General features: G+C 46.2%; 1 protein-coding gene across 1 annotated transcript; it reads left to right on the top strand.

Annotated features, from left to right (window-relative positions):
- Positions 1–2,972: 2,972 nt before the first annotated feature.
- Positions 2,973–24,443, top strand: DET1 (DET1 partner of COP1 E3 ubiquitin ligase). The gene is made up of 5 exons (XM_005294885.4): positions 2,973–3,133; positions 3,521–4,617; positions 13,878–14,068; positions 16,301–16,492; positions 20,676–24,443. Exons 2-5 carry the CDS (start codon positions 3,535–3,537, stop codon positions 20,863–20,865), a joined length of 1,656 nt encoding a protein of 551 aa, XP_005294942.1. The 5' UTR covers positions 2,973–3,133; positions 3,521–3,534; the 3' UTR covers positions 20,866–24,443.
- The last annotated feature ends 2,546 nt before the right edge of the window (positions 24,444–26,989 follow it).

The following is a 26,989-nucleotide window of genomic DNA, read 5'->3' as shown; positions in this document are numbered from 1 at the left end:
ATGAGGGAGAATGCATGAGTGAGTCCCTCTGATTATCAGAAATGATAATATACCTCATCAAAAAGTGTTGAGGAAAACTAGTGCCCGGTCTTGGGAGAAAGAGAGAGATGGCAGAGATACTATTATGCATTAGTGCAGTCTAATCTCAGTGATAAGAGGGCAAGAGGGAATCTCAGTTCAGATCCTTGGGGACATGATCACACATGAAAAACCAGCAAAAGTGGTTACCTTTTGGGGATCTTACCACAGAGGCCAAGGATTAATTGGGCTTTGGAGATGAACTAATCTGTCACACCTTTGAAATGGCCCATAGGTGGAGAGGCTGGTGCATGGGGACATGCTTGCCAGCTGTTGCCTACACTGGTGATCTATAGAGGTTTCAATCTTTAGCACTGCTGGAACCTGTATTTTTCACTGGCACAATATTCACCTTTTTATACCAATGGTCGAAATGCCGAACGCTTGTGATTGCATTGTGTTCTGATAACAGTAGGTCAGCTGCATCCATTGGGGACTGGCGTAGGGCACAGTTCAGACTGCATCACTTCTGTCATATTTAATGATCAATAGAGCCTACAAACACAGGGGCTGTTGTTGAATTAAATGCAAAATACACAACAGGAACATTGGTGAACCTCTCACTGAGAGGAGAGAGATATTCCAACCACCATAGGAAGGGGTCAAACAGGAAAAAGGTTTTCAAACCTGTGACGATTTTCACTGCCTCACTGAAGGACCAGGTGGCAATGCGACAGCACACACTTGACTCTCTTCTCTGGAGGTGACCAGGCTTCCCAGTTTGCTTGGATCACAAATGTGATGAATTTGTTGGTCACAAGGGACAAAATGTCCCCCTTTAGAATGGGTCATTTTGAGTTAGCAAAATTGTTGCTCTCGTTGACTGCTAATCTATTCCCCAGTGGCAATTAGGAATGTGATAATCTTACTGGGAATGAGCAAAGCCAGCGATCCTCGGGGAGGAGGGTGGGGTGGGACTCTTCTCTGAGAACTGATGTGAAGAGAGCATTAGAGTCTTGGAGGAACATGATTCTTTCTGACTAGGGCAGTGAAATGGGGCACAGTGTGCCCTCCCCACATTGAGTATCAGCCTTTTCTGCATTCAGGCTGTACAAAACTCTTCTGGGGCGATGGTGCTTTCCCAGGAGGGGAGGAAATACTGGAAAGTGAAGGGTCAGGAAGGTGCTATGGCGGATGGCCAATGAGCGCTGGACTGAAGAAAGCAGGCAGTGGGGCAATACAGGAGGGGGATGGTGCATCAGTCCCAGTCCTGAGGGGGGAACACCCATAACACATTTTGGAAAGACACGTTTGTGACAAGGTGTAATGGAATGCACTCGTGTGGTCACCTTATGAAGTATTTGAAAACTAATATCTCACTGGTCAATAATATCACGGTGGAATGTATGTGGTAACATTGTGTGTAAAGTTATGAAATTCCTCCCTGTATAATGTTAAAGACCCATGTTTAAAGTCATGTAGCCATTAGGTAAAGCTAATCAAGCAGGTCTTAAACAAAGGGATATGTGTTTACCTCAATTTGCATATGAGCTGTAAACACAGTCCTCAGACAGAGGGGAGAGAAGGAACAACATGAAATCTCTCTCCTCCTCCCCACCCCCCAATGTCTCCTTGCCCTCCACTGGAAAGAACTTTACCTAAGGGTCACTCTCAGGGAAATGCATTTTAAAGGGTGATTAAACTATATAAGTAAGAGGCAAAACCACTCCAAGTTCTCTCTCCTTATCCATCTCTCTTGAACCTAAGAAGACAAAAGAATCCAGCTCTTTGACTTTGGGAAGGATCCTGACCTGAAGATTGGTCAGTAATGTTGTTGGAAGCATATGGTAAGAATTTTACCTTGAACCAAGCCTAGTTTTTAAAAGTTTAGTACAGTATCTTTTTTTCTTATAACCATTTTTTACTGAAATGCTTTAATACTTGTACTCACTTAAAACCTATCTCTTTGTAGTCAAATACAATTTTTTGTTCTTTAATCAAAATTAATCTAGTGTTGTGAACTGTGTGGGTAATTCCCATTAAGGTGGCAAATTGTATATTGTTCCTTTGGGACAACGGACCTTTGTTATCTGATCTGTCCAGGAGAGGACAGTACATTTTAGGGGGGGGGGGGGAGGGAAATCCAGAACTGGGAGTGTGTTGGGGTTACTCTGCATGTGGTAATCAAGGCTGCTGGAAGCCAGAGTGTGGCTGGTGTTTGCTGACAGGCTGCTGGGGTCAGAATTGCTGGCCCAGGACTGTGGCTGCACACAGACACCCAGGGTGTGCCCTGAGTGCTGTTTGGCAGGAGCCCAGGTTAGGAGGAGCCACAACAGCAAAGCATTGTGTGGCACCCACGGTTGAAGGGCAGAGGTGACACAGCCCCTCGCTGCTCTGGATTGCCCCCCAAAATGTCATACAAGGGAAGTAGGGTAGTGCCCAGGTATTACTGTAGAAACACTGGCCCCAATGGGCAACCCAGAGACGCAGCCGATGGGCAGTGGGAGTGTGCACCTGGGAGAGAGTTCCCAGTTCGCATGGGGTCTCCCCTACACCCGCCGTGCCCCTCAGAGCCAGACTCCCCCCGGAGTCTGCCAGCAATGGCTGTAAGGCGAGGGGTCATGCTATGAGTACGGGAGGGACTGGGGTGGGCGCTGCACCCTGGGCAGGGAGGTGCCTGGCATGCCTGAGGGGCACAGCTGGCTCGGGGGGGGGGCAGGGAGGGGTGCGGTGAGTACAGCTCCCTACTGGGGTGAGGGGCGGTCAGAGGGTCCCCTGCACTGCTGGGAATGTGGGGCGCATCTCCCATGATGCCCGGCTGCCGTGGGTGCCATGGTCCCTGGCGGCTCTGAAGGTCCCTTGGTTCCCCCAGCCCCGCGGTGACTCCTCCGGCCGCCAGGGGCCACTGTCTGCCGGCTGCCGCTGACACTCGGCGCCTACCTGACGCCACGCCCCGCGGCCTCCGGAAGCACTTCCGGGCTGGCGCGGTACCCTCTTGCTCTCGTCACCAAGGCTGAGGCTGAGTCGTTAGCAGCGGCGCCTTGGCGGAAAGATGGCGGCGGCCATAGAGTGACCGGACGGCGGAGGCGTCGGGATCCTGCTGCGGCCCGGAGAGGTGAGGAGACGCGCGACGCCCATCAGCGCCTCGGCTCCCGCCGCCTCGCGCCCCTCCCGGGGGACCGCGGCCCTGCAGCGCCCCGGCGTCTGGAAACCGCAACCTCCGTCTGCCGGGGCGCCCAGGCCCCCCTAACTCCGTGAGCCTCCCACCCCCGGGGCCTGACACTGGGGCCGCCTCCGGGGGAGCCTCCCGAGCCCCCTCTTCTCAGCAGGCATCTCCAGAGCACCCCGCCTCTAGGGTCCCAGCTGTGTTACCCTTGCGGTGCCCCTGCTCCCCCAGGAGACCCTCTCCCATCTCTGCCGCCCCCCCCCCCCCACTCCACGGTCTGGTATAGGGTCGTGCTGTTCCCTGTCCAGTACAGCGGCCTCTGTGTTTCCTTCCCAGGGAACGATGAAGTGATGGATCATGACGCTCCGACCATCAGGCCCCGCAGAATCCAGAACCAGAATGTCATCCACCGCCTGGAGCGCCGAAGGATCAGCTCTGGTAAGGCCGGCACCCACTGGCACCAGGTCCGGGTCTTCCACCAGAATGTCTTCCCCAACTTTACTGTGGTCAACGTTGAGAAGCCGCCCTGCTTCCTGCGCAAGTTCTCCCCCGACGGGCGCTACTTCATTGCTTTCTCCTCGGACCAGACCTCCCTGGAGATCTACGAGTATCAGGGCTGCCAGGCAGCAGAGGATCTCCTGCAGGGTTATGAGGGAGAGATCTTGGCCAATGGCAATGACCAAAGATCTGTCAACATCCGTGGGCGGCTCTTTGAACGTTTCTTCGTCTTGCTTCATATCACCAACGTGGCCTCCAATGGTGAGCACTTGAATCGCGAGTGCAGTTTGTTCACAGATGACTGTCGCTATGTAATTGTTGGCTCTGCTGCCTACCTGCCCGAGGAACCTCACCCCCCATTTTTTGAGGTTTATCGCAACAGTGAGTCGGTGACCCCTAATCCCAGGTCCCCTTTGGAGGACTATTCTCTGCATATCATAGATCTTCACACAGGTAGACTGTGTGACACAAGGACATTCAAATGTGACAAAGTCATCTTGTCTCACAACCAGGGCCTATACCTGTATAAGAATATCTTGGCTATTCTCTCCGTGCAGCAGCAGACTATTCATGTCTTTCAAGTGACACCTGAGGGCACATTCATTGATGTACGGACTATAGGTCGTTTCTGCTATGAGGATGATCTCCTGACCCTCTCCGCTGTCTATCCAGAAGTGCAGCGAGACACTCAGACAGGGATGGCAAACCCGTACAAAGAGCCCTTCATAAATTCTCTGAAGCACAGACTGTTGGTGTACCTGTGGAGGAGGGCAGAGCAGGATGGGAGTGCGATGGCAAAAAGGAGGTTCTTCCAGTACTTTGATCAGTTGAGGCAGCTGCGCATGTGGAAAATGCAGCTGTTGGATGAGAGCCATCTGTTTATTAAATACACCAGTGAAGATGTGGTCACACTGCGGGTGACAGACCCGTCACAGGTAGGGCATTTCCTCTTTGGGCAGCTTATTGCTTTGTTGAGGTTATTCCCATGCAGAAAAATACTATAAGCTACATTTCTGGTCTAAGTGCTGATTTGGGTCTTTGAGTGTTGGGTGGAAATGTTGTGTTCTCCACAGTATATAATTTGGATCCTGTTGTGAGGGGCCTTGGTGGTATCTTTGATGGTATTTAGTAAGATTCTCTCTCACAATGTCAAAACTTAATAGAAATTAGAGAGAGAGAAGACCAATGTGGTTATACAATTTCATCTTCTTGCAAATGCAGGATTGTTTTCTATACTACACTTATTGGTGCTTTGCCAAGTCTGTTGTTGTTTGTATTTTAGTAATCAGGATCAGGGACCTATTATGCCTTGCATTGTACAAATACAGGCTACAAAATAGTCTCTGTCCTGATAAGCGTACAATCTGATTAGAATTGTAAATGTCCCAAGTGACAGTATTTCTACTTCCGTTGGGACACTGTTCCACAGCTTACTGGAACTCATGATTGGGATTTGCTCCATAAAACTCATTCTACATTTTTCTTAATTTCTTCCAGTTATTCCTAATTATATCCTACTGCTACCCTACATATTGTAACCTTTTCTCATCTTTGGTATATATACCTTTCAGTTACCTGTAGAGAGTCATCCAGTCATTCCCCATCAGATGTCTTACACAAACTATACAATTAGTTCTTTAATTTAGCTTCTTATTTGAACCCCTCCAGCCTGATGATCATTTTGTTCCTTTTCCCCACTCTCACCAGTTTCTTTCTGTTGAAGGGTGCCCAGAACTAAACAGTGCTTCAGAGGCAGTCATGCCAGAGTAATATAAAGAAAGGACTGTTAACTTCCCTACTCTGTGGTCTACAGACTCTGCATGTGCCACCCCAAACTGACCTTTTTTTCTTGCCATATTGTATTGCATAGTTGGATCTCTAAGCTATTACTGTTTTCTAGATGCTTCTCTCCTATTAGGTATGTGTGTTTGAGTATTTTTCAGATGTAATAGCTGACATTTTTCCAAGCTGAATCTCACTTTTTCTGCTTACAATTCTAATCTCTCAAAGCCTCTTACTATCTTTCTGTCCTGGATGGTATTTGCAACTCCCAATTATTCCTGGAAGAATTGTGCACCAAAAAATTAAGAATTCTGCACACAATATTTTAAAATTCTGTAAAATTCTGCCTATTTTATTTGTCAAAATAACAATATAACCAGTTTCAATTATTTTGGTAGTTTATTTCAAAATACCTGTCAGCAAGTATGTCTGTAACAATACAGACAACAAAAAAGATTCAGGAAATGGTTTTTGACAAATAGATTCCTTACTGGGCCTATTAATACAGAACTTTGAGTAATAATTCATTTAAAGTACAATACAGAAATGTATTTCCCGCACCCCTCCAAAGCAGTGCAAAAGCTTTGGGAAGTTGGGGGTAACGAAGGAGCGGAGGGAGAGGGAAGTAATTGCTGGGAAGGAGCCTGGGACAGAATCTGGAGGGTTGTTGGGTGTGGGTTGGGCAAGTATGGAACAAGGTGTTTCTTTTGGAGGGGGGCAATTGTCTGGGAGTTGGGGAGCCTCCCCCATGCAGACCCTGGCTGACCCCTAGCCTCTCCCATTCAGTCAGGCACATCCGAACCTGTCCTTGTGTGTCCCTGCACCCCCACACCCCATTCAGCCAGGCATATCTGCAAATATGCCCGTGTGTCCCTGCACCCCCACTCTCCTCTTTCCCCATGTGGCCCTGCATCCTCAATCAGCTATGCATAGCTGCCCCATCTCCATGTGTCCCTGCACCCCCACTTCCCATTCACCCAGGCATAGCTGCCCTTATTCCCCCGTGGCCCTGGACCCCCATTCCCATTCAGTCCCTGGCTCAGTGTTGTCACCCCACTAGCTCCTGTGCCCCTGCGTCCAATCTGTCTCCCCTCACTAGCTATTATGAACCCCAGTCTGTGTGACCCCTCCAGCAGCCCCATGTGCCCCACTCTCTGCCCCTCTCATCCCCCCATTCCATGCCTCCTTACCTGGCCCTGCAGGCAGGGTGCTGTAAGGAAGACAGCATCTGCCCCCCCCCCCCCTACGGTTGGCTGCTCCTGCTCATGAGCCAGTTGCCCTCTCTTCTGGTGGGCAAAAGATGTAATTGTAGCGTGACCCCTCACATGACTTCCCTCACATGACTTCCCTTTGCCTTCCTGTCGGAATCCATTATTTTGCGGGAGAAAAAAAAATCTGCTGGGGACATTAATTCTGTGCTTGTGCAGTGGTGCAGAATTCCCCCAATTTAGTATCATCTGCTATCTCTAACTAATATGTTGTTTACTCCCATTTCCAGGTTGGTAATGAAGTTAAATCAGACCAGCTCTAATGCCAATCTCTGTGGTAGACATCCCTTACCCCTCTGCCCGCACCATAACACAACATGTTTATCATTGCCTTTTTTCCTAGAGATCTTCAGTTTTCAATCCACGTGAGATTGGTCTGAGACTACTTTAAGTTTTTTAATCTACTTAATTCCTTTCATCTGCTTATTTTATAATTCTATTAAAGATGTCTGGCAAGAACTCTTTCTAAACTTGCAGTGCTGCTCATTGCTCACTGTTCTGGTTTCTCTGGAAGTTTCGTGTCTCCCTCCCTGCCCCTCTCAATATTTGTCCCATTGTTTTTCAAGGGCTAGAACAGGGGTTGGCAACGTTAGGCACGCGGCTCGCCAGGGTAAGCACCCTGGCGGGCCTGGCCAGTTTTAGTTACCTGCTGATGCGGCAGGTTCGGCCGATCGCAGCCCCCACTCGCCGCGGTTCGCCATTCCGGTCCAATGGGGGCGGCGAGAAGCGGCGCGGGCGAGCAATGTGCTGGCCGCGGCTTCTCACCGCCCCCATTGGCCCGGGACGGCGAACCGCGGCCAGTGGGGGCCGCGATCGGCCAAACTTGCGGATGGGGCAGGTAAATAAAACTGGCCCGACCCGCCAGGGTGCTTACCCTGGTGAGCCGCGTGCCACAGGTTGCCGACCCCTAAGCTAGAAGTTGGAATGAATGGATGTTAGCTGTTCACTTTGAAGCTTTCTTTGTATGTTACTTCTTCCATTGTGCACATACATTAGTCTGCTGTAGAGTCACAAAGAATGTTAAATCAGTGGTTCTCAAAGCCAGTCTGCTGCTTGTTCAGGGAAAGCCCCTGGCAGGCCGGAACAGTTTGTTTACCTGCCCCATTCGCAGGTTTGGCCGATCGCGGCTCCCACTGGCCGTGGTTCACCGCTCCAGGCCAATGGGGGCTGCGGGAAGGCGGCCAGCACATCCCTCGGCCCGCGCCGCTTCCCGCAGCCCCCATTGGCCTGGGGCGGTGAACCTTGGCCAGTGGGAGCCACGATCGGCCGAACCTGCAGACGCGGCAGGTAAACAAACTGGCCCAGCCCGCCAGGGCTTTCCCTGAACAAGCAGCGGACCGGCTTTGAGAACCACTGTGTTAGATTGTGCGCACTGTTTATTATTGTAAAGTAGTTGAGGACTGAGTGTCTTTTGTAAAAGCAGCATTGAAATATTTGTCTAACAAATACATATAAACAACGTGGATATTGCAAAGATATTAAACCTTTGTCCAAGTGGGTTGCAATTTGGGATGTTTTGGGGCCCACTTTACTGATCCTGGAGTCTTGAGCTCTGTCCAGTGGCCAAAAATATCATAAGCCTTCCTGATTAGGTGAATGCAACCAGTTCTCTTGGATCTGGACTTTGACAGGCATTTGTGACTGGTCATTGCAATGCTCTCTAGACCAGTGTTTGTCAAACTGGGGCCGCCGCTTGTGTAGGGAAAGCCCCTGGCAGGCCAGGCCGGTTTGTTTACCTGCCCCGTCTGCAGGTCCAGCCGATCGCGGCCCCCACAGGCTGCGGTTCGCCGCTCCAGGTCAATGGGAGCTGCTGGGAGCGGCAGCCAGTATGTCCCTTGGCCCGCGCCGCTTCCCGCAGCTCCCATTGGCCCGGAGCAGCGATCCACGGCCACTGGGAGCTGCGATCGGCCGGACCTGCGGACGCGGCAGGTAAACAAACCGGCCTGGCCCGCTAGGGGCTTTCCCTACACAAGTGGCGGCCCCAGTTTGAGAAACACTGCTCTAGACTGCTTCCATCTGAAGACCGCTTAGATTTCATAGCTGATGCAGATCGTGGCTGGCTTGAAGCCTCAGAGGCAGGTAGCGGACTGCACTGGTTACTCAGGAGATGAACTTAGCTTACCATTTGTTTCTGGGTCCACTTCCAGATATTTGATCTGTGAAGCTCTGTGTAAGTTCTGGCTATCTGATCAGCTGAATATGCATCCGAAGAAGTGGGCTGTAGTCCACGAAAGCTTATGCTCTAATAAATTTGTTAGTCTCTAAGGTACCACAAGTCTCTAAGGTGCCACTCCTGTTCTTCTTTTTGCGGATACAGACTAACACGGCTGCTACTCTGAAACCTGATCAGCTGAGGCATTCAAGATAACTGGTTAATAGGTTCTAGATTTAAGCATCTGTGGCAAGCTGTTCTGTGTGTAGGGCTCTCAGTTGTGGAAAGTCTTTCATTTACTTCTGTTTTGAGAGAGCCAGAGCTTCTTGACAATTAGGCCCATCTCTTAGGTCAGTGTTTCCCAAACTAGGGCTGCCGCTTGTTCAGGGAAAGCCGCTGGCAGGCTGGGCCGGTTTGTTTACCTGCCGTGTCCCTCGGCTCGCGCCACTTCCAGCAACTCCCATTGGCCTGGAGCAGTGAACCGCGGCCAGTGGGAGCCGCGATGGGCCGGACCTGCGGACGTGGCAGGTAAACCGGCCCGGCCCACCAAGGGCTTTCCCTACACAAGCGGCGTCCCAAGTTTGGGAAACACTGTCCTAGGTTTTGCATAAGGAGGGGTTGGGTGGGTTGGTATTTAGGATATTGGGTTTTTTGGTGAGTTGAGAGGAAAAAGTTAAGGTTTTAATTTTTATTAAAACTCACAAAAGGTTATTTTTCAAATGTTGTACATGAAGCTTGATTTTTGATAAATACATTTATGCATCTAAATAAACAAGAAGTAATACAAAGTAAAGCAAAAATGGTCACGTTTTAGATCTGCCAACCTGGCCACAAGGTCCCTTCTTCATGCTCTGCCATTTCCACTGCTCTTGGATGGTTTCTATGGCAGCTGTAGCAGGGTTCTATATTTAGTGAAAATTCTGTTCTTTCCTCTGCACTTGAGTCTAACCTTTCCTTTGTTTGTTTGATTATGCAGTGAGGCCTAAAATTATGATACAGTTGAATATCTACATCTGGTTTCTTTTCTCCCCTCCCCCCCACTTCTTGGGATTTGCGCTTTACATTGGCAGTGATATAGACTAGATGATTTAGTAGGTTTTTTCCATTTCAATTGTCTGATTAACACAAGCACAAGTAGTGGGATCCTATATTGAAAGTATGGAAGATGAATTCTCAGTTATTCAGATGGATCTAGACATGACGCGTTCTATGGAAATACTGTGTTTTTCTAAATAGCTATGTGGTTACCTAACTTACGCCAAGTGTATAGCATAATGTCCCACCCAGGAACTACAAGTGGCTTTAAAATATTATTTGAGAAACGTTTCTCTGGTTTAGCACATTTCATAGACCCATAATTGCAGTAAATACAGAGATTCCCATAAAAGAAATACACCTCTACCCCGATATAACACTAATTCGGATATAACGCGGTGAAGAAGCGCTCCGGGGGGGGCGGGGCTGCGCGCTCCGGTGGATCAAAGCAAGTTGGATATAATGCAGTTTCACCTATAATGCGGTAAGATTTTTTTGGCTCCCGAGGATAGCGTTATATCGGGGTAGAGGTGTATCGCACAATTGTAATTTTGCAGGGTGGATTTGATTTAAATCAAATTGATTTAAATCACTAGTCAGGAAGACTCGATTTAATCATGGATTTCTACATAAAAGTGCATTCTTGTTGGTTGTTATAACCTTAATACATATTCTTCACAACTCAGATAGATGTAGGTTTCATTTTTAGAAGGTACACACTATACATTTTTAAAGTGATTTATTTGAAAACTTTTCAGATTAGTTTTACAGCTATATTAGAAAATGAATGATTGTTTGGTTATTTCATTTACCAAAGGTAATTGAAGCAGATATTTATGAAGTCATTGGGAGGTGAACTACCTCCAATTCAACAGGTTAATCATTAATATTTGGAGGATTTTCTTGCCATGCTGTATTAGGAGGAGCACATCACCAGACAGACATTTAAATTATTTTATGTAACTAAAACAACGTTATGTATGCTGGATTTTTTTTCTTCAACAGCAAACATATAATATTTTTAATAAAACAAGCGTAAATTTTTGAATTTAGTTAAACATTCACGTTTTTTAAAATCAGGTTTATTTTTTGTTAAAATTGTTTTTAACTTAAATAGTTAAATGAAATATTTAAAAAAAATTAATCGACTGTGTCAGCCAGGTCAACATGAGAACCTTAAAATATTGGCTTCTGCAGCTAACTCAGTCGTCTTCATCTTCATTTTCCTATTTGTTCATAATCTGGAAAAGAAAAACAAGCTTTCCTGCTTTTTCAGATCCCAAATGATTTCTCAGTTTGGAATGAATTAGTCCAAAGGAAGAAATATTCTTTCTACGCCGGCAGAAGAAGCTACTGCTTTTAAAAGTGAGATGATCACTTCAACAGTCTCTGAATCCAAGTGCTTAAGTGACTTCCACCAGTTCACTGGTGTGACTTTCTTTAAAACATCATCAGCAAACATATATTGCTTGAAAGGTTCTTATTCCCAAACTGGGTCTCTTTTACGGCCTGCTGCCATTATAGGTTTTCCCTTCTAGTGAGAGAATGGTGTGGTAGATCTCAAATCAATCAAGGCTACACTCAGAAAGATCTCAAGACTTCTGGAATATGCTGCTCAACCAGTTTCACTTTTGTTTCTACTGCTTGTCCCTCCCTTCTCACATTTATCTCCAGACGACTTCTTGTCCAGATCTATTCCGCTCCCAACAATCTTCTATTCGTTGAACTTTTTGAAACTTTGTACTTTTAGAGAGAGGTAAGGAAGTGACTCTGTACACAAATTCACAGAGGGACAATAGGGTTGAGGTCTGTTATTTCTCACCTCTATATATTATGTATTTTAAAACATTTTTGCTGTTAACAAGCATATTATCGCTGGAGATACAAATCCACAGTTTGAGAACTGCAAAACTAAGCATCTCTGATGGTATCTTCTAGACTGAGCGCCATTGGATAGATAGAAAGATTAACCTAAATAATCTATACAGAAGCCCCTGGAATCCCATAAAATTGGTTCCCTAATCCATGAACTATTGGAACTCATTTACAAAACTTTTCTTAAACATTACATTAATATATCGTCTCATACTATAGAATTAGAATTTGTAATCCCTATTCCATGAAGAGAGATCTTTGAGCTATAATGTATCTTAATTAAAACTATCTTTAGATGGGCTTTTTCCTCAAAAAGCATTTTATCAAAAAAATGCGATTTTTTTTTTTAAATCATTGATTTTTATCCACCCTGTAATTTTGCAATCTTTAAAGTGGTAAATATGTGTACAGGAATGAGTCAAGGGTAGTCAAGCCCTTCTTCTTCTCCTTCCCTCTGCACTTCAATCCTACAGCCCAGAAGGACTTTTTTTTTTTTTTTTTTTCCCCAGGAGGTGGTGATTTAGTTAATAGCTCAGGTGATTGGGAGTAATATGGGGATATTTGGCAACTATCCGTTTCCCCCATTTTTTGAATAGTCTAAGTACAATGTGTCAGTAACAGCTCCCTTGAGAGCGAAAACTGGATAGCGCGCACCAACTTCTCCCAAACCAACACAACTCTGTAACAAGCCATGGGCTCGATATAGTGATAATCCAAACTCCGCCCCATTTTGAGAGACCCGTCTGAGTTCTTCACTCCTTCTTCTTCTCCCCAGCCCACAAATTATCCTATAGGGTGAAGTCTTGAGGTGCGTCTGCAGCTGGGTTTCTTTTTGTAAAACGAGGCCAGTCTTGCTTTGTGAGTATATCAAGGTGGAGTCTACAGTCTGTAAGCATCTAATATAAATGGAAATCCTAAGGTCTGAGTTCATCAGGATTTACAAAAGGTGCTACTCTGTTGCTATATGTTGTTAGAGGTCGTATCTGGGTTTGGGCCAGGGGTGGCCAAACTGTGGCTCGTGAGCTACATGCGGCTCTTTTACCATTAAAGTGCAGCTTGCAGAGCCCACTATGCCTCCCCATTCTTCTTCTACCAGACAGGGGGAGGAGAGGAAGCTCAGGACCTCTGCCTTGCAGTGGGATGGTGCGGGAGGGGCTTCTGTCCAGTAGAGGGTGGGTCTTGGGGCTTCAGCCCTCCAGGGCACAGCTGCCAGGGCTCGGGCCTTCTTCAGGAGCAAGGCTGAAGCCCCAACCCCTGGCTCCCAGCAGGTGTGCCCTGGCTCTTGAACTTCTGAAGATTGTTGTATGTGGCTCGGCAGGCCAGTAAGTTTGGACACCCCTGGTTTGGGAGTTAGTGTCTGTGGTGATTGAGTAACCTTATCGAGGGAAAAAATTACTGCAGAAGTACCTGAGTCATGTTTTGGATTTACAATTGCAATGGCACCTGGAAATTCTTGGATAAGAGTGTCAGTATTAAAAAGAAATAGTTATTGTCTTTCAGGCTTTCATTTCTACACCAGCATGGTACCTGGAGGGCAAAACTTTTGCAGGCAATGTTGGAACACAATGCACTAAAAATATCTCATCTCTGCATGCTGGAAATATTAAGAGGGGGGGAAAACAATAAATGCCAAAAAAAAAAAAAAAAAAGCTCTCAGCTCTTCACATACAGGAGAAATAATTTGTTGCCAGCCAGCACCTGGTTTAAAATCACTTCCCCAGCAGGAAAGAAAATTAAATCTGCCACTTTAAAAAAACATTTTATATTTGGTGGGGAGTGAGGAAGAGAAAACAGAAATATTGACGTCCAGTTTGAAATGAAAAATTGAAAGCGTGTTTAGTTCCCTTCATAAATAATTACACTGTAGTGAATAGGCTGGATAATCTGGTACCCTCTGAGGTATTTGAATAGCATAATGAATTTGTATAGTGAATGTGAGATTCTCCTACATTGCAGAGCAATCATGGGTAGTCTTTTGTGTGTGTGTTGTCTGTATTGGGGGGAGGGATTCCCAACTAATATAGACCCTGTATTGTCTGTCTGCACTCTGTTGGAAAACCACTAACTCTGCTCCTCTCTGCAGCCTTCATTCTTTGTTGTGTACAACATGGTGACCACAGAGGTTATTGCTGTGTTCGAGAACACTTCGGATGAGCTACTGGAGCTCTTTGAGAACTTCTGTGACCTCTTCAGGAATGCCACCCTGCACAGCGAGGCTGTCCAATTTCCCTGCTCAGCTTCCAGTAACAACTTTGCCAGACAGATCCAGCGCCGGTGAGCCATTCGGAGCATGCCTTATACCATATAGGTACATGCTCAACACTGCCAGCCAAAGGCCAGTATCAAATAGCTGTGACAACCTTGAGAAACATAGCTCTTTAGTGACTGACTGGTGTATGAGTCCATTCTGAACATGGCACATCTCACCACAGCCTTATGGTTCTGAAATCTGCTGAACACTCAAGGCTGAGGCAGGGAACACCTGTTCTGTATTCCACATTCACTGTCTTGTTTGGTCTTCCATGCAAATGGTAGACCAAGGCTAGAAAGTATACAGTGACAATCTAAGAATCCAACCCTAGGGGGAGAGATTTCTGAGGGAAGAATGCTGCCAGCACACCTTGTGCTGTGACTTCCTCTGGGGCTGTTTAAGTGATGCTCTCTGAGTATTAGGACACAAAGCTAGGATTTGTTAAACCAAAAATGTCACCAAATTTGGGATTTATTTTGCCAGACAGGTTTCCCCAAATGTAATATGAATAAAACTCTGTGTTTGTGGCAATTTCTACAATTTCAGCAAAAAGTATGCTGTTCCTTTTTTCAGTTGGACCTTCCTTTCCTGTGTGAAAGTAAAACTGACCAATCTAATGTCACAGTGAAAGTGGAGTGAGATATAAAAGTAAACAAGGCTTCTAAAATTCTTTTAAGCAGACTAAAGTCATGTTAGTAATGCAGGTGGTGATGTTTCTAAAATGTGGTGCTAGGAATATGTGGTGACATACCCAAGTGTGCCAGAGCCTCTTGTACTTCCCACAACTAATTTAACTTCAGCCTAACTATGTAGTGACCATTTCTGCCATTGCTTATAGGGGAGACTTCTGTTGATTCAAGCTGTTGAATCCATGCAAGCGAAGGAGACTTGGTTGTCCTGTATATTTCCATAACTCCCACTGGGGATTCCCTACTGCGTGTGAGGGACAGAACTTAATGCAAACATATGAAGTGCTGCTCTTGTTTTGTAGCTGAAACCAGAGGCAAGAACCTCTTCAGCCTTCTGGTTGGTGGTGGAGCCTATAATGGGGCTGGTGATGGGGTGGTAGGGTGCTTGTTAGATAAGTAAACACAATAGACCCTTGCCCTGAGAGTTTACAGTCCAGTATAAACTGTTCCTGATAAGTGTCTCTTATACCGCTGGTCTCATAAAAGTTGGATCTCGCCAACAGAAAGCTCAGATTCTGCTTACTAACTTGTAAAGAAGAAAAACTCCAATGCAGATAAATCTTTTCACAGGAAAGAACGTTTCAGACTGTGCTGAGCTAAACAGCTGCAGGCTTCTCTTCGAGGTTGTTCTTCTTCTACAGTTTCTTCCCTTTGTGCCAGGGGTCGGCAATGTTTGGCACGCGGCTCGCCAGGGTAAGCACCCTGGCGGCCAGCACATCGCTCGCCCGCGCCATTTCCCGCCGCCCCCATTGGCCCGGGACGGCGAACCGCGGCCAGTGGGGGCCGCGATCGGCCAAACCTGCCGCGTCAGCAGGTAAATAAAACTGGCCCGGCCCGCCAGGGTGCTTACCCTGGCGAGCCGCGTGCCAAACGTTGCCGACCCCTGCTTTATGCAATCAAAACGTAATGGTTGGGGAGAGAAGGATTCCCAAGTCCTCCTTCAACCTCAGGAATTCAGCTGTTAATAGCACAACCTTCAGGCTTCACTGACAATGTTTACAATCTTTGCAGTAAAACCTGGATTGATTGATTAAGCTGCTACTCCATCTCTCCCCATTTCTGATCCTGTACATTTCCAGTACTGCAGGGCAGCTGTAGCCAGATCTTGTGGAATGACAAGTTCCTATCCACTTGTCAGTCCATAGTTCCAAAACAGAATAGGAATACTGATTGATTGTGGAGCAGGTAAAAGGTCACCAGAATTGAGACTGATGGTGTATTAGATGAATTGTAACTTCTGAACTTAGTAGTACACCTCTACCCCGATATAACGCTGTTCTCGGGAGCCAAAAAATCTTACCGCGTTATAGGTGAAACCGCGTTATATTGAACTTTCTTTGATCCGTCAGAGCACGCAGCCCCGCCCCTCCGGAGCGCTGCTTTACCGTGTTATAGCCGAATTCGTGTTATATCGGGTCGCGTTATATCGGGGTAGAGGTATACTAGTTTTTTAAACTGCTGCTGTTTTGATTTGTTATCTCTATCCTTTTTGAACACTAATATATCTACATTGTGCCATTTCCCTGTGCGCTTTGCAAATAAAATCTGTCCCTTTGTGTGTTCCAGGTTTAAGGACACTATTGTGAATGCAAAGTATGGAGGGCACACAGAGGCTGTGCGGAGGCTGCTGGGTCAGCTCCCAATCAGCGCTCAGTCTTACAGCGGCAGTCCTTACCTTGACCTCTCCCTCTTCAGTTATGATGACAAGTGGGTGTCAGTCATGGAACGGCCAAAGACGTGTGGAGATCACCCCATCAGGTATGAAGAAGAGTCAGAAAATTGCACATGGCTAGGACTGAATGCGTGTTTCTCAGAAATGTACATGTGTCTCGACTGTGTCTCAGACTGAAGTGTACATATAGGGATGTTTCCCTTTTCTCCTCCTCTGTTCCATTCCAGCAGAGTCCTTGTTTAGATTATTCCGAAGAGACCAGTAAATTAGGAAGCTCTGTCTTTCCTCTCCTATGGACTGTGCCTATTTTACATATGCACATTTACATTTGGCTCTTTCAAAAGTGGAGTTGAAGCGCATTGGTCATGTTGAGAGGCAGAAATGGGTAGTGAAACTTTAACATCCTTTTATATGAACATTAAATTCCCCCTCTTCTCAGACTCCAGCCTTTTGCTATATGACAGCCAGCATGCTATGGTTGCAATGTATGAGTCTGCTTTGCCACGGCAAGAAAATGCTCGTTTTGGGAGGTGGGGCTGGCCAGCACTTATACAAGTCTGATTTGTTTAAATGTCTTTAAATGTTACCCATAACATTCACAGCGCTGGTTTGACTGTCTTCATACTCCGTTGTCTGTAACGCACACTGAGAAACTTAGAAACCAAAGTCATCTTTCACTATGAACTTTATTCCTCTTCATTTAACAAACACTGGAGTCTGTGGTCCCCTTTTCCCTATAGTCTCTTGTGTTTCTCATGATTTGGAAACCTATAATGCATAAGAAACTTGCTTGCACAGCAGAACCTTTGGTCAGACCTAAAGGCCATTCTGCTTATTTCTGTCTGTGCCCTATTAACAGGAATATGCCTAACCTTGAAAGTAGGGAGGTTTGCAATGTTCCTTGCAGACTAAAGGGGAGCTTGCACATTTCTATCTTGGGCGTGCACAAATTGTTTCTGTTTATTGGCCACAGCAATGGATTTCAAGAATAGCTGTTTGGATTCTGGCACTGGATTTCCCCCACCAGATTCAAAACGTTTTAAGGAAGATCATACTTTGGGCCTAAATGTGCTGAGTGTCCCAAGGCAGAAAACTGCACAGCTCTTAGTGCCTGAAGAGCGAAATAAATCCTACATTTTGTGAACAGAGAGAGAGAGATCAAAGAGTTAATACTGCGCTCGGTGACTGCCCTGATGTCAGTGTTTTGATCTGCCCAGAGAGATGGGGAAACTGGTCGCAACCACCAACTTTATTGCTGTCCACGGTATTCCCTCCTGCACCATGCACACTATAGCTGCCTAAGATTTGGGAACTTCTGACCATTTCATACACACACAATCCCCAAATCATAGCTATTTAATTGATTTCCCGTGTACGGTTTGGTTTGAACTCTCTCTGTACAGTCTGCAGAAAAATATCTGCTGCTTTTCCTGTCGCTGTAGTTGATGTTCAGACATCTCACTGGGTGGTGTTTGTCTGCATCTGCCAACCTTTGTGCAGCTGCTACAGACAAAAGGGAGTAGGACTGCAGACATTTGCTGTGGTCACGTCTTCTGTAGTAAACAAAGCAAACTACCACCTTCCCTCTCTCCCCTGAGTAGACGTGTAGCTTTGCGCTTTAGAAGCTCAGGTTATAAAATGCCAGAGTCAATCAGGACTTGAATAGGGGTTTGGAGCTGTGGGGGGCTCCTGTTTCCTAGCTGCCTGCTTATAGTATGCAGGGCAATTCAACCGCAGAAGTAACCCTTAACCCTTCAACAGCTGGAAAAGTGCTGCCCTGTTTCTCTCACACAAGACCATGATTAATAAGATACAACAGTGGCCCATCATGCAGAAAACGGTTTTGAAATAAAGATGCATTAGCTTTATTTTCTCATTACTGGTAATGTAGGATTTATAGTGACAATTCCGTGCACCTGGCATTGGCACAGAGTCCATCAGCAGCCCAAGGTACACTCAATCTATATTTTATTTTATTTTATTTTTGAGGTCCGGTAGTTGTGTCCTGCACCATCTCGGCACCCACTCATGCTGCCTTTAGCTTAACTCCTCCCCACTCTTAGTTTTATGGTCTCTCTTCCCCTGGAAGGCTGCAGCAGTCCTCTCTCTCAGCTGCTGGAGTGGTTAACATCCTGCTTCCTGGCCTCTTTGCTGATGGAATGGCTTCAGGCCCTTTTCCCCAATATCTGTTTACAAGAGGCTTGGCAGCAAACTCACAGCAGGGAACTACAAAGCTTGTGAGGGAGATGCATGGGCTGCCAAATCCTTAATGCAGCAACTCCTGTGTTAGGGGTTAAAGCTTTTAAATCTAAAGGGTTAATAAGGAGCCTACTTAAAGAAGTGGTCTGCAGATAAATTTACCATTTCTGTACAATTTGAAAAGGCTGGTCTTGTTGTTTTTATTGACACAAGGTCTTCTATTTCAGTGCCTAGTTTATCCACAGAGTGAGAGTCCATGGAAATGGCCTCTGATTGCAGAGCACTTTTTAAAAATACCAACCCGAGCACATCTTTGAGATTACCTGAGATTACAGGGAGCTCATCTTGAGTGTGTTTAAATTACATTGAATTGTGGAGAGAGTAGCAGCCCACAGGCCATGTTTTAGTTAGAAACCAACCCCCCACATGCCTAGTTCTGTGTAGGAGGGAGCTTTTTGGAAAGCCAACTACTAAGATTGTGGCTCTTTTGCTTCATTCTTATGTGTAATTGGCAGGCCAGTTGGTTGGCACTCTTATTCGGGTGAGGAGTGAGATTGGAGAGGAGAATGGCATGCTAGAAAAATGCAAGGAATTTAGCAAGCTGCATTATCAAAACCTGGAGGGTGTCTGATATTGAAAGAATCTGTCTGGAGCCGTTGCTGCCGGCCTAAGAGCTGTGAGTGTATCAGGCTAGCAGGTGGTGTTGGGAAGAATGTGCTCTGATACAAAAGCAATTTTGAGCTGAAACCAGAGGCAAATGCAAACAACCAAAAGCTCCAAGGCAGGAAGGAAATGGAGACGGATAGGAACAGAATGACCATCACAAGTCTGTGCTCGGAAAAAGGTCCTTATCGTGGAACCAACTTCGGGGCCAGTGCTGATGGATTTGTGTAATAACAGGAGGCCGTTTGGTTTTCAAATTATCTGAAGAACCCACCGAAGTATTGGGTGGAAGGTGAAGTTGCAGAGATCCTTGTGTTCTCCTAGAGATGTAAGGGGTGCAGCTTGAAACAGCATAACTCTTGGACATGGAGAGGAGTTCCTTCAGAACACAGGAAAGATCAAACAACCAAAGGAGTGCTAGGCAGAACTCCCTTTAGAGGCAGCAAACGCTGCTCTGCTTATGGGCCAGGAAGTCAGTGAAGAGCAATGTCCACTTCTTACCTGAGCCACATTGCAGAGCACTCCAGGTTTGGGGAGCAAGGGTCCAATCTGAATCTCAGAGGTGGATCTCTGCATCGTAGTACATTGGGTGATTTCTTTCCCTTTCCCTTTCCAGATCATCCAGATTTGCTGTGATCACTGCATTTGGCCATTAAGCGACTTTCTCCTAGACTCTTGCATTGACAGAATTCACTGGAAATCAGCAAGTGACTGTGAAGTCTGGCTGTAAAGTAGTGTAAGGCACCCTAGAGCAAAGTCAAGTCCGGTAGCTCTCTTACATCTTCTGAATGGGGACACAGCGAGGGGACATGATGTGCGAGTAACCAAGTCACATAGCAGCAGTGTGGTGTTGTGAAGTCTTTTTGGTAGAACGGGAGGCACACAACGCATTCTCACAGTTAGAGAGTGAAGGCTGTTATTTAAAAGTTACTAAAAGGAATGGGTCTGTATTCTCATTTGCAACTCCCATTATGACTATGGGATATGTTTGCATCAGTGGGATGGTAGGGAGCCAGTCTGTATTTTATTAGAGATAAAGGCTTTTACTTCTAACTGTGGATCCAGAAATCAGAGCCCGCAAGAATGAAATACAGCCCTTTGCAAGAGGCTTCTCTCATTTACGGCACTAAAATGAGTTAAAATGTTAAAGATTAAAAACTTCTACCCAGGAAGGGACTTTCCCTATGTGACCGTCCATCATTTGTATTGCTTAGTCAATGCTACGTATTGGCCAGTGCAGGCTGAGGCTGTCGCACCATCTTGCCAGCATTCTTTTGGGTAAATTCCAGGGATGGAATAAGGAGCAGTCATCCGTGGCACCAGTCCCTTTTCATGCAGAGTTCAAGATGGCAAAACCAGTGAGCAGGAATAGACCTAATCAGCATTCTCTGTTTCTCTTCCTTACAGATTTTATGCCCGGGATTCTGGCCTTCTGAAGTTTGAAATCCAAGCAGGACTCTTGGGCCGACCCATCAATCACACAGTACGCCGCCTGGTTGCATTCACCTTTCACCCCTTTGAGCCCTTTGCCATCTCGGTGCAGCGGACTAATGCAGAATATGTTGTTAATTTCCACATGAGGCACAGCTGCACATAGTACAATCCTGGGCTGGGGCAGCTGTTGCCATCATGGACACACCAAAGCCGGACACTCATGCCTTCTAGGAAACCAAACCATTGCTCACCTACGGAACCTGACCTGGAAGCCCTAACCAACCAGCATTGTTCCCCAGCGTCTGCAGCTGGCACTCGCAAGCCATTGAAAGAAAATCCCGTTGTGCTTCTAAAGAAGCCATCTTGATTGGAGATTAGTCTTATGATTTCTTTCTATAGATATCCAGTTCATATTGCCAAAGCCCCTTGTTGCATTATACCCTGTCTTTTCCCACACCTATTGGTGAACAAAATGTAGCTGAGAAACCTTGCCTGTTTCTCCAAGGAGTGTCTTCTTTTCTCTCGCTTTGTCTGTTTTGTGATAGGAAAGGCAGAGTTCTCAAACACTCCTTCTATACCGGTGCCCTTCTACTTAGTCAAGACGAGTAGCCCATCTTACAGAGTAGGACTAGAAGCTATGGTGGTGGGGTTTTTTTTATTTGTACCTTTACTGTTATGAGGAAACGAAACTAGTTCTTGTGACTCACACAGTGCACTCAAGCCACATCAATATGCAAGGCATTAGGGGAGAAAGGTCTCTGTTAGTGGGGTGGTCTAGTAGTTAGAGCAGGTCACTGGAATCAGAGGAGATGATTTCTGTTCCTGACTCTTATGCAAGTCACTTAATCTTTGTGCCTTAGTTTCCAACCGGCAAATGAGGATGTGACTGAGCCACTTTCTGTAAGCACTTTGAGCCCCTCAGATGAAAGGTGGCAGGTACCAAGGAAGGGAAACCAGAACAGCTGACTGCATGCCTAACGAGTGAGCTAGGCTGTAGGGTGGGAAGATGGGTAGCTAGCAGCAGGAATGCATGAGAGAGGCTTGGAACTTGAGAGCAGTTTGCTCTTTGGTCCCTCAGTTAGGGAAAAGAGCTGCATGGACCGGGAATGTGTCCACAGGGGTAGGTGTCGTCCTCTTCCCTCATCCTGCTTCTGCTGACAGGGTGAGAAAGAGCCAGCCCTAGTCTCTGGTGCATGCCAGGTACGTGAATGTGCAGAATGTCTGACTTGTGGCATCCTTGTCTTTCCCATGGCTACTATGTGATTCCTCAGACTGTAAGATTATAGTCACCAGGGGATAACCGGGTTAGACCTGAGAGAGCTGATTCCAGAATGTCTGCATCTGTTTGGCACTGGAATGTCGCGGTGCTTGCCTTTCCCCTGATGTTAGAGGACAGCTAGGCTGGATTTTGCACTGGGAGAAGGGGAGACTTGGATTCATGTGTATTGCTAGGAGCTTGTAGCTGAAGGTCTGACTTTGCTGACTTACTGCTGCCTGTCCTCTCCTGCTTCACACCCTGTGAGAACTGGGGGCGAGGTGGCAAGGGGTGCCAATGGGTGACTGCCTGGGATTGAAGCACAGCTTGCTGGTCTATCGCTGTACGTGTGAAGCAAGATTGACTTCTACGTTGTCTGAGATGTCTGCAAAATGAGCTGCTAGACTTGAATCCAGAAGATGTGCACCTTAATGCCTCTGGGTCTGAGCTTGTGCAGGTTTATATAAATGCTGGCCCTGCTTTGATCTGAAGATCACTTCATTGTTGGCTGCATTTGTACTACAAGGTAGCACATGGGCTTTCTCGAAACTTGTGCATACCAAAAATGTGCATGTTGCGAGGGAATGTTGTCATCTTAGGCAAACACAAGGCTGGTGAAAGGTGCTGGATTGACAGTGGAAACCGCTATTCTCTGATGCACATGATGGGCCATGACAGGGCACTGTCCTTGAGGGCGCCCCCCTCGAAGGAAAGCCCTTCAGACTAAAAGCCCATTCATATCTGCTGAAGGTACTAAAAAGGGGGCCAGTTGTGAGTAATATGTTGTGGCCACTTGTCTGCTCAGAAAGTCCTGAGGTCACAAGCTCATCTCAGACATCACTGCATAGCCATCAGATAATCTTATTTTTGTCACTATTGACCTGGGCACAGTTTGGATACCTCACCTAGATGTGACAGGCTCCACATCCCACCCTAGATTCCTTGAATCATCCTGTCCTTTGGATGTTTACAGCCCTCAGTGTAGTTCTTTTGCTCTATCTTCCTTTCTTCTGTCCTCCCAAACATAGCCCCATCTCAACACTATAAAGCAGTTTTTGTATAAGGATCTCAAAGCACTCTTACAAAGGTATTGCTGCCATTTTGCAGATGGTGAAATTGAGACTCAGATGAAATAATTCATATGACCTTGTGTAAACTGAGTATAGACTTGACTTCCAGTTCTAACCAGTAGCCCATCTGCATCTATGCAGGATTGCTACGGGCTTTCAAAGCCTGGCTATGGAAAATGTAGTCCTAGGGCAAGAATATATATTTCTTTGTCTTCTTTCCCAGGGTATTTGTGCTGATGGGAAGTTTCTCGGGGCTGTAACAAATGACTTCAGGTTGGGAGGCCACTTGCTGGGGGAGGTGTCAGGACATGCATGCAGTAGTGCCTCATTCCTCTCCAGCCCAGAACACTATTTTATGGTTTTAGACTCTTTCACCTACAATCTGATTCTCAAACTCTTTCTATTAAAGCTCCGAGCAGGGAGTCTTCGCACATTGTCTTCTCGATAAAATGCACTGTAGCTGATAGATAACTGAGTTATCTGCTTTCTCGCACCAAAAGTTCACTCTTCATTACCCTTTTCCATTGTTAATGTATCTTTCTGTCTTTCCCAGAAGTTCTCAGCAGTTCCCATTAACTCCTTGATGCCACAAGCTAGCGGTTCCTCTTCCTGGAGCTCCAGATGGGGTGGAGCAGTGCTTCAGAATATCTCAGCTTTCTGTTGATACCGTTTCCTTTAAGTGGTATAAGTCAGTAGTTCTCAAACTAAGGCCACCGTTTGTTCAAGGAAAGCCCCTGGCAGGCCGGGCCGGTTTGTTTACCTGCCGTGTCCCTCGGCCCGCGCTGTTTCCTGCAGCCCCCATTGGCCTGGAGTGCCGAACCGTGGCCAGTGGGAGCCATGATCGGCCGAACCTGCGGAGGTGGCAGGTAAACAAACTGGCCCAGCCCGCCAGGGTCTCTCCCTGAACAAGTGGCAGCCCTAATTTGAGAACCACTGGTATAAGTAACAACCATCTTCACAACTCTGCCACTAAGATGTGTAATCTCAGGCAAGTCACTTCCCCTCCCTCTGTTTCCTTATCTGTAAAAGGAGGTGATGTGGCCTCACTTTTGTAAAGCACTTTCAGTTCTGTGGATGAAAAGTACCAGATAAGTGCTAAATATTGTTTTAATGTGTTTCTGGAGGCACAGATTGATGGTTGTGAGGGGTGTGAACTGCACTGGTGCAGCACTGTAGATTCTGTGGCTGCTACATTTTGTATCTACAGTGAAGGATTAATGTTACCACAGGAGTGTGTTGAAAGAAAAGCCTGTCTCATTCTCATGCTTGAAATTTTGATTCTTTTATTTAAGAAACAAGAAGTAAGGGAGTAGGGGTGGGACATATATTTTCTACCTAATATTTTTACTAGGTTAGGATGAGAACTTGTTAGCAACACAAGATAAATACCAGAATAAACAAGAACTTGTTTCATGAGTCTGACTTGTATCCTCTTTCCAAGATCTCCTATCAGATATCAGTGGTAACTTAAATCCTTTCATTAAGAAAAAACAGGGTGCATTTGTCTTGAGGAGTCATGACCTATATGTGTAGGAGGGTCTGCATAAAGTCTAGGTTATTAATTCATTGTGCTGAAGTTTCACCTTAGAGCTGTTAAGATGCTCCTATGGACTCATTTGTATGGACAATGATGTGAGCTAATGGCAAAGGTGGGACGCACTCCTCTCTCCCACTTTGGTGTTCAAGTTGCCAGCCCCACTTGTGAACATAGACTTTTTCCTTCTGCCTGTCCCTAGGGCCTCATCCTATGGCTATTTTATCTCCTCTCCCTGAGACATTAACATGAAAGTTAAGCCAATGTGGGTGGCTTTGCAGAGCTGTCACCAACACTTTTTAGTGTGGGTCAAAAATACTGGTGGGTTTTGTTTTGATTTATGCATATATATAATATAATTTTTTTTTTTTTACTGCATGGTCCTTCCAGGTGGAATGTGCCTCTGCTAGCTTGAACAGTGGCTGCCAGTGCACATATGGGTCCGATCTGAGGCTCCACGCCTTTGGATTTCTCGCTGCTCTGCTGCACTGGGTACTCAATAGCAACACTGTGTGTGTGCACCTCCATACTCTGTCTCAAGCAGAGCACCGGAGAGGCCGATATCTTCACTTCCTGAGCCCTTTCCCTCTATTGTGTGTCGGGTTCTTTATTCTACAGCTTCTCTTGAGCTTTGTGTCAGAATGACCTCACAGAAGCCCTTTGGCACTGAGCACTCCTCAATTCAGTTCAGTTCTGAACTAACTGGCAGGGAAACTCGTGCCTTGAAAAGACTGTGTGTTGGTTAACAATGGATCGACTTTATGCTTTCTGTGACTTTAGCCATCTTTGATCTGGCAGTCAATCAAAATAAGATTGGGTCAGTTGTGTGAGGATTATATATAGCTGTACTAAGTGACCAGCTACAGAAGTCATTGTGGGCTCAAAAATGCAACCTTCTGTACATCTGTGTATTCATCTAAAGGTAGATCCCTTCTCAAGCCTCCTTTCAGTTAACCTTAAAGCAGTGACTTCCTCTCCACCATTTCTGCCCTCTTCCTTGGCTTTGTTCCCTTGCAGTTCAAGTGTAATTATGGGAGCGTCCCTTTGTTCACATGCTCTCCAGTGTATCTGGTAGGCTTGTTTAGGACTTTTCTGACACGGGGGAAAAAACAGGTTTGTGACTTTCTGCAACTTTTTTTCCAGTCTTTCCTGTCTCTTCTCTTCCACCACCCCCTTTTATGGGAACCATTTCAACCCTGGGGGAAAGGGGATGAAGTCACTGAGGTCTAGTAAAACCGGGATTGCTTCTGTTACATGTTTTTTCTAATTTAGAAGAGTGAACGTAGAAGATGTTTTGTAATCAATAAATCATGTGCCAAGTGTGATGGTCATGTGTTCATGTTACTCATGCAATGTTAGGGGCCAGGTTGTTAGTGTGTCCTTGTGCCTTTCTGCCTCCCTGGCATCATGTCAAAAGTTGTATTCTTGTAAGAGTAATTGTGAGAAATGTTTGGCTAAAAGAAGGAAATGGAGCGAGGGAGACAGCTACAAACTCCTGTTGCTGCTGTGCTGCAGACACGTGTGCTCTGGTGAGTTGTACAAAGTAAACTCTTCTAGAGGTAAGAAATCTGCATGACCCTGCCAGCTGCTCTGTGAAGTGACTGACTTCAAAACCATAGCTGGTTTTTGGCTGGCAGTCTGTCTGCTCCAGTGCAGAATTTTAGTTGGCATGCCAGAAAATGAGTTCTGGTTTTATTCAGAGAAACAGTGATATGAAAATGCTGAATTGTATCAGGTTTTTCTTATGTAATGGGATAAAAATACAGGCTTTAAGACTGTAACAACCAGAAAACTATAGACACGTGTGGGTAACCAGCAGCGTAGCAGTAGGTTTGTAGGGGGATATACTTACAAAGAAGGGCTAGTGAGTGCTGACAGAGTTGTACTGCATCTAGTTATGCTCCATTGGAGGCTAGTAACGTTAATCCATAAATCCAGACTTCAGTTGGTCCTACGGTGTCATGTTTTGGAGCTCTGCTATAATGCTACATTAGCGTGTTGGCTCTGTTGCTTTGATCCTAGGAGATAGCAGGCTTGGAAGCTTTACTGTGTCTTGTGGGTGGGTACAGGCATGCCCTAAAGATCTGGCTTCCAGACAGACAGCTGCAGCTGGTAGACTTCTCTTGCATCTCTGCATGGTTTGGCTGTTCTTCTAGTGTCTTCTCTTTTGTTTTCTCACTCTGGCAGCTGGCAAAATCCTCTCTTAAAACATCTTCTGCTTCCTGCGGTTCATCCGCCTGACAGAATTGCCATCTGCTTTGCAATGACTGGAATGCCAAGTGCACTGAGGAATTCAGGGAAAAGTTTATTCATGCACTGTGGGTGGGGAGACAGACTATTGCCAGCTGCTCCGTGAGCTTAGCAGAACCTACTTAAGCTTAGAGAGGAGACCAGGGAGAGAATCCACTGGTGGTTTAGGAGATCCAGA

The sequence above is a fragment of the Chrysemys picta genome, chromosome 10 (assembly GCF_011386835.1).
Source record: "Chrysemys picta bellii isolate R12L10 chromosome 10, ASM1138683v2, whole genome shotgun sequence".
In the NCBI taxonomy this organism is placed as follows: Eukaryota; Metazoa; Chordata; order Testudines; family Emydidae; genus Chrysemys; species Chrysemys picta.
This window is presented reverse-complemented; position numbering and strand designations above follow the sequence as displayed.